The following is a 17,136-nucleotide window of genomic DNA, read 5'->3' as shown; positions in this document are numbered from 1 at the left end:
GCAGCACTAAATATACAATTTAATTAGCTATGTAATAAGTTACATTTATAACCAAATACGAATGGGGATTATAGAGTGATTTTTAATTGTAATTTTTTTTTCATTATTTTCTAAAATCTCAAAGTTAATACAAATAAAAACGTGATATATTTAAAACTTAATTTATCAATTATGGTCCCTTTTATTTTTCACCTTCTTACTTTGTATATTTGATCAGTTCCACCATGTGTTTAGTCATCTATCTTATCTTTAGTGTTTATCTTATTTGATGATGAGTGATAACCTCATGTTTAAGAATGAAAAAAGGCAGACAAGTAAAATAATCAAATTTTATTGGCAAAAATTTCAGAAAATGAGATCAGTTATAAGTATAAATCCATTCATCAGCATCATGCAGATTAGTAACAAAACATTTTACATTTTACAAATTTAGATGATTAAAAACTCAGAAGAATTATATGATTTAAAGTAAAATACAAGTAAGTTTTTAATAGAACACAATCTTTCTAGACAAATTTTTTTTTTTTTTTTTACTGATTTTGAGTTTTAAATGCTGGAAATAAATGCTTACAATTACCAAAATGATCACCAATAGAACAAGTCATATTTACTTGCTAAAATGCTTTTTTTAGGAGCAGAGATCAATTGTTTCCAATTTTCATCACCATAATCATCTTCAAAATGTTTTACATGTGTAAAAAAAACTCCCTTCATTTCACTAATTATAAAGAATTATATGATTTAAAGTAATATGATTTCACAGTGTGTTATTTCACTTTTAATAAGCATCAAATATGGTATGTTCCTGTTCTACACTACAGAGCAGTGTTTACATCAGTCTACTGAAAAATTGCATTTGGATTTCATTATTGTTATATATATTTTTGTAATTTATTCACTCAACTCAACACCATTCCTCTGTTTGGAACTCAATTCATGTTTTGTGGGATAATTCTACATGTTTAAACCTCAAACATACTCATTAAAACATTATTACCCTGAAAACTGAAGGAACTACAATAAAACTAAAAAAATGTAATCATATTGTAATTTTTTTCAATAGAACAGTTTCTAGACATTTTTACTGATTTTGAGTTTTAAATGCTCTTATTCTATCACTTCTAGAAATAAATGCTTACAATTACCAAAATGATCACCAATAGATTTGCTAAAATGCTTTTTTTTTTTTTTTTTTTTTTTTTGCCGTAAATGCAATTTTAGGTGTAGAGATCAATCATTTTCTACTTTCTATAGCCATCACCACCATCTTCATCATGAGGTGTTGAAGAGAACACACATTCATTTTCCCTGTAATCCCTGCAGAAGTTTTCCGTACTCCTCAGTGTTGGTGTCCTCGTGTTGATCCTGATTCACCCACTCATCCAGACGCTCACGCTGCGTCTGATCCAGGATTCCCACACGGCTGTACTCCGACACCAGGTTTCGGTATCCTGCTTTATAGTAGCCTCGGATGCCTTCATCCGACAAAACGCAGCTCTGAGACAGAACGCTGTCACCTGGAATTACACACAAGAATATTATCAAGTGCAGCAACACGACAGCTCTGCTAATCTCAGGCTAACAGTCGTGTTATGCTTTACATTTAGTATTCTCTTCAGTTCAGTTTATTTCTAAAGCACATTTAATGACAGCAACAAGGCTGACCAAAGTGCTGTACAATATAAAATAAAATAGTAATTGAATTATCCCTTTAAGACCTCCTTCAAATCCTTCAAAGTAATGACATTTCACATGTATGTTTTTCTTAGAGATTAATAACAATTTTACAATGGTCTATGGTCAGTTCTTATTGTATAAATAAAAAAGTTTAGCTGGCTGTTTTCATTTGTCATTTTTTACAGTAAAAGATGTACAATGGCGACAAACCAAACATATGCTTGGAATAGTTTCATATTCACAAAGAACAATCAAAACAACATCTCATTGATTTACTTAATTCCTCTTAATATCTTGTGTTGTATTTATTGTCTTCTCCATTGTGTACTGCCAGTTTGTCTTCCTCTAATCTGTGTGCTACATGTTGTTGAGTGTGTTCACTGCTGTCTGTGACTTCTGTAATGATGCACCAAGGCTTTAGAGACTTTTAAATCGTTCTACTGTATCATTGTATATGGCTCAAATGACAATAAAACTCTTTAATCTTCCTTATCTAATTGGTCAAAGATTACATCTTCACCATAAAAGCTCCTGCATTATCATATCTACCGTAAACACCCTGGAAAATCACAGTATCTGCAGGAGGGTAGTTTATACACATGTTTTGCAGGATTAACACCTCAAGAGTTTCTTACCTAGAGCTTCTCTGAGCTTTTGTGAAGTAAACGGGTGATGAAGAATCATGGAGTGTTTCAGCAGAAGCTCCACGTCTCCACTAATCATTGAGTCTGCTAGAAGTTTCCTGTAAAAAACAAATGTTAAAAGCAGATTTAACCTTTGTGATGCTGTACCTAAAATATTCAATCTTCAACACTACTCTAGATTCCTGTAGTGTTCATTGGAATTCTGTATAATTGTCTTGCATGAGCACTTGGTCCAGAACTGTGAACGTTACCTGGCCATCTGTGAGCGGCTGCTTGGGCCCGTAGTTAAAGCTTGTCTGTGATCGTGTCCCAGAACCTCCATGGCAATCAGGTTCTGTCCATTATTGTCAGTCTTTATGCTGCTGATCAGTTTATGAAGCTCAGGGTTTTTATTTTTAAACTCGCTGACTGAGTTTGGGCTTTCTATGAACGTCAGAGCTAGTCTGATGGAGTCCTTTGGTGGAATATGGCTCGTGTTGAGTGTCCCTGTGTTGTTCTTACTGGACCTCCGAGCACTTTGAACACTGTCCAGAGAGAATGAGAATTACTGACAATTTGATAGAATAAAATTAGCATGAAATCTGCTTATTTAAACTAGTAAGCTGATTTAGAGCTCAGGTGAGGATATGATCTTCCTCTCAATTCTGTTGCTGTGTGGAATCAAATAAATGGACAAATGACACTCCTGGTTATGAATACTATTTTTCAATACCTAAATTATATATATGTATGTATATATATATATATATATATATATATACAGGTGCTGGTCATAAAATTAGAATATCATCAAAAAGTTGATTTATTTCAGTAATTCCGTTAAAAAAGTGAAACTTGTATATTATATAGACTCATTACATGCAAAGGGAGATATCTCAAGCCTTTATTTGTTATAATTTTGATGATTATGGCTTACAGCTTATGAAAACCACAAAATCAAAATCCCAGAAAATGTGAATATTACATGAAATCACACAGTAATTACACAGTAATCCCATGGTCATTGAATCAGGTTTTGGTTCTTTTGGCAGTGTGGGCCGGTGCAAATCCCGCTGGAAAATGAAGTGAGCATCTCCATAAAGCTTGTCTGCTGAAGGAAGCATGAAGTGCTCTGGAAATGTCCTGGTAGACGCTGCGTTGAGTGGACAGCACAGTGGACCAACACCAGCCGATGACACGGCTCCCCAAACCAACACAGACTGTGGAAACTTCACACTGGACTTCAAGCATCTTGGATTGTGTGCCTCTCCATTCTTCCTCCAGACTCTGGGACATTGGTTTCCAAATGAGATGCAAAATTTGCTCTCATCAGAAAAGAGGACTTTGGTCCACTGTGCTTTATTAAATCCAGAGTCAACGCAGCCGTCTACCAGGACATTTCCAGAGCACTTCATGCTTCCTTCATTTTCCAGCAGGATTTGCACCGGCCCACACTGCCAAAAGAACCAAAACCTGCTTCAATGACCATGGTATCACTGTGTAATTACTGTGTGATTTCATGTAATATTCTAATTTTCTGAGATTTTGATTTTGTGGTTTTCATAAGCTGTAAGCCATAATCATCAAAATTATAACAAATAAAGGCTTGAGATATCTCACTTTGCATGTAATGAGTCTATATAATATACAAGTTTCACTTTTTTAACGGAATTACTGAAATAAATCAACTTTTTGATGATATTCTAAATTTATGACCAGCACCTGTATATATATATATATATATATATATATATATATATATATATATATGGTGTATCAGGTGAATCTTCTCTATTTCCTTTGTGGATCTCCAGACACAGTCCTATTGTGTTGTGAATAAATAACTGCTTCAGCAATCAGAAACTTTACCTATTATATTCACCAACAAATCCAAGATGGTACATTTTGATGAGGATACGTTCGTCACTTCTGATGAATTTAACACTCTGTAAGTATTTCTGCAGTGCGACGTCTGTCTCCTTTCTAATTCCTCCCGTTATGTTATATATCCTGGGGTTTTTGTGACAGAAGTCGTATCCTCTCTGGAGAATAAGCAGGGGTTTGTACGATTCAAGGTTTGTCTGGATCTAATGAGAAAAAAATTAAGATTGTGAGATTAAATAATGTTTTATTAACAAGGTTCGGGAGGAGCACGTTCAGATAATTAACACAAGTGGAGAGCACTCAGCAATCAATGGTAAGAGGTGTATATATACTCAGCAGTCTCACCTCATTCCATTGACAGTTTTGCAGCATCCCTCCACCACCCCTTCTCCACGCTTCTAGTCCTAAGCACTTACATACGGGGGGAGTACTCTGGGTTCGGGCCGAACTCCAAGCTCGGAGCCCTCCCTCCGGACAGCACGCCAAATACGCATTAAACTTTACCACCTCAAATTATATGTAAGTGTGAACTCGTGAAACACAATACTGATCATCTGTATAATGATTGGTCAGGAATGGGATTTTCATCAATCTTTTTTCTTTACCACTTATCCTACACAGGGTTACGGGAAGCCTGAAGCCCCAAGGCATGGGACACCGTGCAAACCCTCCGCAGGGCACGATCACATACACATTCACATTCACACACTACAGATGCCAATTTAGAGATGCCAATCAACCTGCAATGAATGAATTTAGACTTGACTGTTAGACTTGACTTTTTAGAATTGCGCCGAGTCGAAGTTCTCCCAATAGCTATTCCGCCATACATTATAGTTATCCTTTTTACCCGCTTAGAAAAGCGCCACGTTTTATTTTGTGTCACCATACTTGGTCATGTAACTATTGTGTAGCTGTTTTTAAATAGGGAAAACGTAGAGGTGTTTGGCCGCTTCTAACTTCATCTCTGTTTGGATCCTAATGAATTAACTGGTGTGTATCAACTCGTCTTAGTTAAGGAAGATTTTGAACAACTCACTGTCTCTGGGTCCGCCGGCATTTTGTCAGTCAAAAATAGTCGATCTCCGAATGCGAATGAGCTGACTCTGAATTTTAGTATTGTTTCTTACTGTATATGAGGATCTTTTTTCAAATACAAGGTCAAAATTGATTTTCACTAACAACAAAACAACAAATTATCCGTGAATTTATATGGAAATAAGCTTTAGGGGCTTTACACCTTTACTCTCCATCCTGTTACGTTGCATTCGGAGATCGACTATTTTTGACTGACAAAATGCCGGCGGACAGCTACAGTGAGTTGTTCAAAATCTTTATTTTTAGTAAACTCTGTGTACACAAACAATGTTCTCAATGCTCAAGTTCATGTGTAGAGCCGCTGATGACACTTCCAGCAAAGTTTCATGTTGTGTCAAGCCTTCTTAGTGTTTTAAAAATAGTGATTTTGATGCTATCATAGAAGTGCCCCAAGCACTCCCATTCAAAAGGCAATTTGACTGAAAACGAAAATACGGTCAAACTTAAAAGTGCCATTTCCATTCTAATTATGCTTTTAAAAGAAAGTTTGCCTCGGATAGATTAACAAAAAGACCCCTAGGTTGCATTTTGGCGAGTTATCCTTTCAGTGATTCGGCTTCTTGGCAGCAAGTGTTTGTCATTAATGTTCATTTAATCACTTTTATCTTTTTATCTTTTTTTTTTATCTTTTATCTTTTTTTTTATCTTTTATCTTTTTTTAATTATCTTATTAACTTATACAGTACTTCAATGTTACTTTTGAACACTTTGAGTGTGAATTATATAAACACTGAGCTGTGTTAATTTAACATTGGGGTTTTTGCTATGTATATATCTCATATATCCAGGGCATATCAACCACTGAATCAATAAAAGCTATAAGTTATCTGACATCTTCAGGACAGAGGAGTTTATACCTTGCTGTGTTACAAGCTGTGTTTTTTGTTCTATTAATTTCAAGAGAGAGAGAAAAAAGAGGCCCGTGAACAACAACAGAAACTAATTCATTTAAAAGGTACAATGTGTTATTTTTTGTAAATAAAAATGCAAATTGTTGGTAAACTGCTGTGGTGTAAAGGTGCATTCACACTACAAGCAAACGTAAAGCATGTCGCCAGTGGGCGTTCCCACTACTGGTTGCCTAGTAATGTTTGTGAGTGACATTCATGGATGTTACTCCATGTTGTAGACAACAAATCAGTTTCTTTTTGCCTCTACAAACAAACATTTTGGAAGAAAAAGTCTAAACTTAAATGGAATCAGTAAATAAAATGCATAATATTAAATATGAACTTTGCCATCGCGGCTATTTAACTGCAGCAAATGCCGGTCTGGGTTCACAAAACCATTCAGGCTCGGAGTCAGCACTGCGAGTACCACCGAATATACACTGAGAGATGTCATAAATTATAGGACAGTTTCTACTAAAATGAGCTTCTCATTCATCTTGCCTCGGTAGGACTTGGCACTGAAGAGAGACGGATCACGTGCGCTGCACTGACTTCACTCGCTCCTGAATTGGTTGTCGCCTGAAAGATCTCAAATTTGTCGCGACGCTGGACACGCCCCATCCGTCGCCAATGGTCATGGTCACTCGTGTCGCCGGAAATCGCCATTGAAGTGAATGGTATTGTGTCGCTGGAAGTGTGAATGCAGCTTAAAGGAGAACTCCGGTCAATTTTAACATTGAGCTAATTTTTTTGTAAATTTGGAGTGCTGTCAATACAGAGAACAACGACAAAAATCGGTGTTGCCTACACAGTGTTATCCTCTTTTTAAAATTTGCACCCTGTTGACTTCAATGGGGCAAGTTTTAAACCTGCTTTTAGCCTCTTAACATCCTTGATGTGTCATTACAAGTGCACAGCCAATGTGAGTGATTCCTTCAGAGTGAACACGAGTGAATCTGACTGCAGTTGTTCTCTGTATTGACAGCACTCCAAATTTACAAAAAAATTAGCTCAATGTTAAAATAGCGTGCCGCACGAGTGCTATTTTTAGACCGCAAGGCCGCGTGACGTCAGCAACGTAAACCGGAAGGGGGTCAACATAGAAGCGAGCTCGCTTATGATTCATGCTAGTACTGCTTGTTTTCTGCCGGTTATCCCTCAAATAAGAACATGCCGAGTAAACACTGCTGTTATGGAACTTGCAGAAACGACTCCAGACACTATGACCGTCCACATATGAAGGATGTATTCTTTATTCGTTTCCCGAAGCCAAAAACCTAGAGGGATAAATGTGAACGATGGGTCTACGCCCTAGACATTATTTTGAATGAATGAATAACTCTCTCTCTCTCTCTCTCTCTCTCTCTCTCTCTCTCTCTCTCTCTCTATATATATATATATATATATATATATATATATATGTATGTATGTATGTATGTATATATATATGTATATATGTATGTATGTATGTATATATATATATGTATGTATGTATGTATATATATATGTATATATGTATGTATATATATATATATATATATTTATATACATATAGTTACTTGTAGGTGCTACTACTGCCTTGAATGACATTTATCATAAAAGTCATATGTAGGCCTACTTTCTTAAAATACTCTTATTTAAATATGTAAGACATGTTCAGCCTCTGCCTTTTTCTAGCAAGTCTGGTCATGCTACAGGTAGGCCCTAGATCTGACAGATTTACTTTTTCTGTAGTAAGGAAACAGCCTTAGGGGGGAGGGTAAAATAATTGAGAGAATTTAGATTTGATATTAATTAAAAATTAAGTGTTGTTGGTTGTGACCAAGTAGCATTAGCGATCGCTAAACAAAAAATAAATACATTAATAATAATAATATAAATTACCCCCAACAACTGTCAGACGTAAGACAACCAGAGGACATAGTATATATGACAGACAGGACATAGGGTGGTAAAAGATAGCTTGATGAAACTGCAAAATGTCACTGTCAGTGGCGTAAGGCGATGTTTTTTGGGGGAGAAATTCTGTCGATAACAATCTACCTCTGGATCAGGTCGGCTCTTTTTCCCGTCTTTTTCAGCCCTCTACACTCAAGCCATCTCTTCAATTGAATATTTGTATGTTCTTCTACTTCTATACCAGTGAATTTGGCACCGGGGACATCATTCTCGGACAGAGTTAGCAGGTTTAGCTCAGTAGACATCTCGTCCGTGAACTGTTTACATGCGTCTAGCATGAGTGACACGCGCGAGTTTGACCCCCCTAGCAACCGTCGCTAGCTTAATGAATATTAATGAGAAAAGGTGACGTATATCGTGCGGTACGCTATTGACCGGAGTTCTCCTTTAAGAAGAATAACACGCTTGGGGACGTGCTGTTAGGAGAAAATAATCATTGGGGTAGTAACAATAACTCTGCTTCATCACTCCACCCGGTTAGTGATTATTTTCCTATAACTTCACCCCTTGAGTGTTTATATTTCTTACAAATGAATAATGTTTCATATTTAATCAGGAGGTGACATGAGCTGGGCTGGCTAATAACATTTTGTGCTTTTGTATTTTCCTAAGGGACTGTTAGTTTTTTATTTAAGGGGCCACCGGAGGAGTTTTGAGATCTGTTGTCAAAAAAGACATGACCCTCCCTTCGCCAGCAATAAATTTTTCTATGACCCTCCAAAATGATTGTGAAAAAAGGCATGACCCTCCCCGATAATTTATTGATTAGCCTACTTCTATACTGGTTTGCGCTTGGCAAAGATGTTCAGATAGCTATTGTTTTTTTGTTTTTGTTTTTTTTAAACCATAACGTTAAACTCTTGCTTTCTCATCTTACTAGGGCTGTAACGATAGACCAAACCTACGATTCGGTTCGTATCACGATTTCTGATTTTAGATTTGAAAAAAAAATCATGTTTTCGGTGCGGTGTGACTCGTTCAACATGAGGGTGGCGTTGCCAATAAAGCATCTAAAAGCTGTCACAAAGAACCGGCAAAAGTAATGACTACTAATATGTCAAATATAGCAAGGAGACATTTTAATTGTTTATTAATAAACAAGTGTTTTCTGTGTCGACTGCAAAGATGAAGTTGACGATGCGTCGCGACATTTCATAAGCAGAAAGCAGTCTGTTTTCCTTCGTTTTGAATTGTTCTGTTTAAAAGTAGACATTTCAAGCTTTCTATATATTTCTCAGGTCTGTGAGGCAAGTAGCATACCTTACGCTGAGTTTCGGTTCATTTATGAGACAAGAGTCCAGTTCACTCGCCCGCGCCTCCGTGTCATGATTATCTATTTTCTACTATATTTACTTCTTATTTATTAAATCCAGATGAAACATTGATTAAAATTAAGATACAATTAATAAAAAAACGAAATTCACTTTAAAGAAAGGCTTTGTGCTTTTTGTTTGAGGTCTCTGTGAAATTTCGCTTTCAGAGCAGTCATGTCCGTAATGGAGAACTGTCACGCCCGTAACATTTTTTTTTTTTTTTCACATAAATGCGAACACGAAAAATAAAATAAAAATAATATAATATTTTATGTTCTGTGGAGGCCGATCTTTATTAATCCGGTGGGTATATATCTTTTGGTTTGCACAGTGTAATTTATAGAATTACTAAAAAATATTTTGCCACCTAAAAGTTAAAGATTTTTTTGTGTCACGTCACATGTGTATTTCCCTCATATTAAATATAAAACGCATGTGTAGACTGATATTTTTCTAATGTCTTGACTCCTTTCAGACGTTTCAAAATATTGGTATTAAATGCATTTTCTGAGTTTTGACTGCAAATGTCACTCACGTCCATAACACTGGAATCGCCCAATTTTAACGAATTTATAATACTAATAGTAATTTAAAGATGTGGTAGCCCTACATCTTACACATCGTGGAAACAAAATAAGAATGGAAACTAAAATATGGTAGTATCGCGCTACAGCGCACATTCTATCAGCAGTTCTAGCGCCTCAGTCCCAATACTGTCAAACTCGACGTACATTCACATCACATGTTAATGCAGCGGTAGAGTTACACTCACAGGACACTGTGCACTTATTCGCAATCACAAAAGTAAATTATTTGCTCGTGCTTTAAAGCTTTGCCGGGTAAACATTTCATTGGCGTACTGTTCTGACATGATGCACTTTTTCTAAGCGCGAACTGAAGCGCGCGCACTGTCAAACAGCGCCAAACTGGATTTTTGTTGGGTCAGACCCATCTGATATCGAAGGGGGGCTGATAACGCGAGATCAACATGGAGCTAAATGGAAAAAAATAGCACCAAACAAGCCACTTTGAAATGTTGCTGTTTTCATGAATATAAAAGTTGGGTGACCCTCCCCCTAGACTAAAAAAAGTTGGATGACCCTCCCCTCAACAAAGAATAAAAAGACATGACCCTCCCCTATTTTCCTCCAGTGGCCCCTTCCATAAATACCGAACGGTCCCTAAAAGGTAACCTGGTGATAAACTTCTGGTAGTGATAAAGTGATCTATTGTTTGGTCGTTCGGTCTGTCTGTCTGACAAACAGCTAGTGATTTCAGTACATCAGTTAATCTGAGCATATCTTCAACTAATATCTGGCTTTTGCACTCTGGATTTTTGCAGACAAATGAAGTGTACTCACCTCATTTTGCACTCTCTTGCGTAGCATTAATGCGTCCTCCATCTTGCTGCCAGTTGCTTGTGCTACAGCATGATAAAGAGCACTCTGATGATCTGAGTTAACGCTGATTATCTTGCCATCATCCTGCAAAATGTCAAAATGGCCGCTGTATAGCTGTGCATCAGCTCTGTTTTGAAAATTAAAAGTAACCACATTCAGTACACAAAGTTCATAAAAATTTACTGAAATTTATTTCTATATGTGAGCAGTATAATGCTCTAGTAATTAGTCTTACTGAGATGTATGTGGGGCTTTTTCAGATTTGGTTAATCTCAGTTTTATATCGCCTGCTGATTTGGTGGTTCCTGGGTAACGTTCCTCAGTGAGCTGTTTTCCATTTTCATCAACGACAGTGAGTTTAATTCCTTTTCCATCGAGCAGGTTAGTTTTTGTGAGCATGTACACATCAAGGGCTGTAACAGGCTGATCAGTTTTGCACATATCTTCTGTATACTGCATTAGTTTTGTTTTGTCCTCAACTGACAGCTGTTCCACTTCCTTGTGGCTCGCAGATTTCTTGTTGTGTTTTCCTCTCTGGTCATCAAAGAAACGCTGAGTCTTATGTCTGCGCATTACCTTGTCCACCGCCTGTCCTGCAGCACTATCCAACTCACTCTTAAATGTGCTGGTCATTAAAGAAGTCATGTGTGTAGAACAGGAACTGATGAATTGCTCAGAAACTTTCTGAGCGATAATCTGTAGAAGTTCTCCTTTAAGGCGTTGTACATCGTGTAAATTGTGTCGTCCATCTTGGTCATACTTTGTCATGTCTTTTTCAAGCTCACTGATGCTCTCCAGTAATTCAGGAACAAATTTTTGTTGTATTATATCATTTGTTGGTACGGCACCCAATATTTGACAGAGAGTTGTTGAGTACTCAGCTACTTTCAGAGCCAGCTTTGCCATTTCAATCACACCTGACAGTTTCTCTTTATTCATAAGCTCTGTTGCTCCTTCACACACCTCAGAAAGTTTGCTGATTACGTCCTGTGCTTTGGTACAGTCCAGTATGTGGTGAGGAATTATCTCTTCACAGAACATATCAACTGATTTTTTTATTTGCTTTTCATAATTCTGGTCAATCTTGAAATTCTCTTTTTTCAAGGCAGCTTTCGGAATGCCTGAGCTGATGAATTCAACAAGAGCCTGATCCAGTTCACTGCTCTGCTTCACCGATAAAGTAACAGCATTCTCAAAACTGCTTTGTAAAATCTTCTTAAAGACTTCCTGAAGTGCTGCATCGACTGCGTAGTTCATGGCAGTGAGCACAGTCTTTTTCCCCATTTCCTGAACTGCATACTTAGTCGCAAGTTTGAAGTTCTGTTTGACCACTGTTGAAGATGTCATGTTTTTCATTCCAGACTTAAAAGATTCTTTACCGAGGGACGATAAACCAGACTGAACACTTCCTTTGAATGAAGTAAACATTGCCTTTCCTGATTTAATGAATTCAGAAGCAACAGAAGAGAAAGACTTTGTACCATTAAGTAGACCTTTTGTCACTTTATACACTGTGGTAACTGCTTTCTTGATAGCGCTAAAGCCAGCCGTTAGCAAAGCAAGCCCAATGCTGATACTCTTAGATATTGCCCATGACGCCCAATCAAATGTGCCCTTTATCATTCCCTCTATTCCACTGATCATGTCATTAACTCCTTCAGAAATCAGGCCCAATCCAAACTGACTGGCTGCTCCAAATGTCAGCGCACAAACAAGAACCCCAGCGAGAACCTGCACCACCCCGAGTATGAAACAAATCAAAGCATCGATGCAAAACTTGGGCTTCTCTTTCACCTCAAAAACAACACCGAGGCCATAGTCATATAACGATCTTAGCTCATTAGTGATGATGAAGTTTTTTTCTTCAGACAGAGTGTAGACTGAACAGTCTTCTGTTATGGCGTCACTGTTTTTTTCCTCCAACTCTTTAAGTTTAGCAGATGCATTATCAATGTACGTCCTCCAAGAATTGAAGATGTTCATTCTGGCCTCCATTTGACTCTGAAAGTTGTTGTTGTCTGTACTCTGATCTTTGTTACCAGTGACTGATAAGTTACATGAGACCATTGTGTTTGAGACTTCTGAGACGTAGACGTCAATGGATTTCTTTGCATCTTCCAGCAGTTTCATAGCGTCTGCTTTATAGTTACCCTTACCAAGGTTGATGGTGATGTACGCCTGGTTATAGAGTGCCACAGCCTTGTAGTGTGGGTCAGAGCTACCAACTTTTTGCCAATAGGATTCGGCTCCAAATGCATTTTTGGATTTTTCACGGCAGTGTAGATCAGTTCTTACAATTGCCTGTTTGATGTGATCATAGAAATTATCACATTCTCCTCTTAGCAGCTTTCCACTTGTTTCGTTTATTGTCACGATAAGGTCTGCTTCAAGTTTTTCAAAGTCATCATGCCTATTGATGTGATCTTCGTGAAGGGTCAACCACAAGGCCCAAGATTCTTTCAAAGCGTTGATGGCAGGCTGATAATCAAATTTAGGCTGATGATGTTTAAAGCAATCAGGAATATCTTTGAGCTGCAATCGCATGGGGTCCAGTTTTTCTTGCTGTGTGTAATGCCCATCAAAGTTTTTCAACAATGTACAAAATGTGGAAAACAGATTTTCCTTTAGGTTTATTTCAACCAGCTCATCACTTTCCATGTCATGGATTCGTTTAATTTCATAATCCTCTCTTAGCTGGCGCATGATTTCCACAGACTGACCTTGGTAAGCTGGTGCGAGATGATCACAGTTCACAACCATCTGGACCATCCCAGGATTGCCTTTCCGAGATGTACGACCAAATATTTGTTTCTCGACTCTTCGGTTGGGTGGAAAGTGAGTAAGAAGTACAAAAAGACCACCACACTTATTCACACTTTCATCAACCTTGATGTCTGTACCCCGTCCTCCGAGATTTGTAGCAATGATGATTCTGCCTGCACAGAATTTCTCTTTTTCAATGTTGTGCTTCTCACTGATTGTGTACAGAGTAATCTGTTCTGCCTTGAATCTGCCACCATCTTGTATTTTCTCATGTAGTTCATCTGCTGTTTTAACATCTTCACAAATTACCAAGACAACTTGTCCTCTCTCTGCTGCTTTCCACGAAGTTTCACAAATGGTCTGGATCCATTGGTGATTCCCACCTTTCACCTGGACGACTGGAAGCTCCACCACCCTTTTATGGCGATGTGCAGGTACAGTGTAGCTCTTGGCTTTATAATGTCTTGCCAGAAAGTCCTGATCTGCCTTACCTCCTAATGTACCAGAGACACCAAATATACCACTCCCACTGAGATACCTTTGAAAATAATGGAAATTTGACATGTAGTTTGTCACGTTGGATATCGGTGAAATTGCAAGTTGGTGCTTGAACTCCAAAAATTGTTGCAGACCATTTCCCCACTTCTTGTTTTTCTCTAGAACACCGCTCGCTTTGAAGTCCACAGGAATTATCGCATTAGACTTATCTCTGTCAGCAACTTCTCTTTCAGCGGCCGGTGAGGTGTCGATCATGTATTCCCGGCCCTGTGACATCTCAACAGCCCTTAGTGCATTCTCAACAAAAACTGGTAACTGATTCTCAACATAGCTTTTCAAAAAAACAGGGATGACAATGAAGTTGTTGAGTTTGTTGGCTGTTTGAGGGTTATCTGAGTATATGATATATGAATTTATTGTGCTTACAGTTGCATCAATGAGCGATTTCTCAGACATGATTTCACATGCCAGTCCTCCTTCCAGCAGTAGCATTTCAACATTAAGGTCACCTCGTTTTTCCTGAGCTTCAAAACATTTTGCTTTCTTGTTCTCTAATGAATAGCACTTAAACACTGCACTTTTCTCTAAGACCTCCTCAAATATACTCAGAAGATCGTACTGTTGTGAAACTCCAAGTTTCTTCATGACTTCAGATAATGCTTTAGACATTCCGTCCTCTTTCACATCATCTTGACATATCATTTCAATATCCTCCTGGGTGTAGAATCCCAAATTCACTCCGGGTAGCAAGATCTCATTTGCTGAAAAGCTGTCTGTTTCCTGTCCCATAACGGCTGCTGTTACGGCTTTATGAAAACACTGTATCCTTGTCGCCCATTTTATCTCCCCTGTTTCAAGCATTTCAACTGGTTGACAAGTAGATATCATGGCCCATATGTTGGAAAGGACTTGCTCCACATGCCTAAATCCAGTAGATTCATGGGACAAGAATGTTACTTGAACTCCATTGTCCAAGGTCATGTAGTCCACTTCATCCACTATCACAAGCTCAAATTGCCTTGTATCACGAGTTGTTCTCTTCTCAAATTCCTGTTTAAGTATGTCTGCTGCAAATACTCCCACTGTGCCATATACTATTTGTTGCCTGTAAGCATCTTTAAGATTTTCCTCTTGTTTCTCTGGCGAATAGTCACTTCCGTAATGTGGAGGTACTACAGATGAGGTGACACCAAACATTTCAAAAAACTTTTTCCATTCTTCTTGATCTCGTCTGGCTAGAACTGGAGAGCTTGTCACAATGTCCACTTTTGTTCCACGGATGGCCAGAATTGTTGCAAACATGGCTAAGATACAGGACTTGCCCTCACCTGTGCCAATCTCTAGAAGACATCCTTTATTTTCTGTCAGCTGTGCCAGGAGGAGCAAAAGCAATGATGCTAGTTGTGTACATCTTGGAAAATAGCCTTGAATCGTCATGTTGTCTTTCGTGGTTATTGTTGAGCAGTCTTGCACTGCTATTGACATTCCAATTAATACGTCTTTCAGAATGGTGATATCTGGGTTTGTAAGATTAAGGGATGTTATCTTCTTTTTCAAATCAGTGATTTGTTCTTTGTTAAGGTCCACCCATTGATATTTTGGGAGTTCCGACTCTACGTATCGAAGCACATCCTTCAACAGCAACAAGACTTTCTCTGGGCAGTTTGCTTCACGAAGTTCCTTCACAATTGTGTCAGCGTCTTTTTCTTTGTCGTTTTTTATTTGTTCTTGAAGAAACATTAAAGGGTTTTCATTTGTAAGAGCAGAGAGAACGTGGATGCAGTCCAGGTGGTAGGTTTGTGCTGTGTGGAGAACTGAATCGAGTTGATCACATTTGATACCTGGACTTTTGCAAATGAAGAGCATTATTTCTGTTGGTGTCCAGATTCTGTTGAACAACATTTGACCCAAAATGTCCCTACTTAGTGGTGAAAGCTCTGAGATCATGTCAAGCACATTTAATAAAATGTGTTCTGCCAAAGTTGGATTTGTGGAATAAAGCTGCTCCACCAAACCCAAGAGAAAGTCATACTTCTTCTCCCAGCCAAGCGGCTGATCTTCATCATCTTTAGCATCCTCAGTGCTACTGTACAGAATGAACTGTAGAGATGCCTCAAGAACTGTGAGTTTCTCTGTAAGAGACAGCTCATTATATCTTATAGCATGATCAAATGTAAACTGAGACCATACTGAAAGGTTGTTTTCTCTACAATATTGAACTGCAAGTTCATTCTGGAGTGTCTTAATCCTGTCCCAAATCTGGTCATCTAGTATCTCTTTATCTTCTGTGATCTGGTACTTTAACAAAAGGTCTTTGAATTTTTCTTCAACATCATTAACCTACATAAATATGCAAAACAAAAATGGGTCTCAGTAAAGTGGTATTTTATCACATGCTGTATATACAGTTATGTTGTTCAATCCAAATTAATCATACCTCGTCCCTCTCGATCGCAGCAGCGTCATCTTCTATTTGCTGATGGAGAACTTGTGTGCGTTCATGATGTTGCTCGTGACCTCTGAAGCTCTGTTTTTCACGAAGCCGCTCAGTTGCTCGAGAAAGCTTGAGTCTGGATGATTCGCTCTCTTTGTCCAGCTCCTGTTGAATCCTTTGCTCATGTTCCAAACGTTCCAGACGTCTTCTCTCCTCCTCTTGCTGTCTTTGTTTTTCATATTCTTCCATTTGTCCTGTTTAAAGATATCATAAAATACCACAAGATTAGAAACTACGTATCCCCTAAAGCAGTGGTCTTCACTATTTTTTTCATGAGAGCCGCACTGATAGGACAAAGTCAGTAGGAGAGCCATTTTACCGCAAAGTATAAAAAGTTACATCCAGTCATAAATACCATGTCTGCCTATCAGTCACCCCTGAACATACAATATGCAGTGCAAATACAAAAAGGGGGAATTATTTATGATTTATCAGTCAAATTTGTAACTGAGACAAGGTGATTTCTTTTAATGAAAAAAAAAAAACAGGATTTCCAGAAAATATTCATCCCAGAATGACCTTAAAGGCACAATATGT

General features: G+C 38.0%; 1 protein-coding gene across 1 annotated transcript in view; it reads right to left on the bottom strand.

The window, feature by feature from the left end:
* Positions 1-1,202: 1,202 nt before the first annotated feature.
* Positions 1,203-17,136, bottom strand: part of LOC307157625 (uncharacterized protein) — a 50,080-nt gene continuing 34,146 nt past the window's right edge. The window contains exons 4-10 of the mRNA XM_079869552.1: positions 16,543-16,793; positions 11,080-16,445; positions 10,806-10,971; positions 4,170-4,387; positions 2,573-2,845; positions 2,313-2,419; positions 1,203-1,517 (exon numbers count right to left, since the gene is read on the bottom strand). Of these exons, the coding sequence (XP_079725678.1) occupies positions 1,300-1,517; positions 2,313-2,419; positions 2,573-2,845; positions 4,170-4,387; positions 10,806-10,971; positions 11,080-16,445; positions 16,543-16,793 (6,599 nt within the window). The 3' untranslated portion in view covers positions 1,203-1,299. The remainder of the gene's footprint in view (positions 1,518-2,312; positions 2,420-2,572; positions 2,846-4,169; positions 4,388-10,805; positions 10,972-11,079; positions 16,446-16,542; positions 16,794-17,136) is intronic.

Source organism: Squalius cephalus, assembly GCF_949319135.1.
Source record: "Squalius cephalus genome assembly, chromosome: 4".
Taxonomy (NCBI): Eukaryota; Metazoa; Chordata; class Actinopteri; order Cypriniformes; family Leuciscidae; genus Squalius; species Squalius cephalus.
Note: the sequence above shows the minus strand (reverse complement) of the source record. Positions and strands in the feature narration are given on the sequence as shown.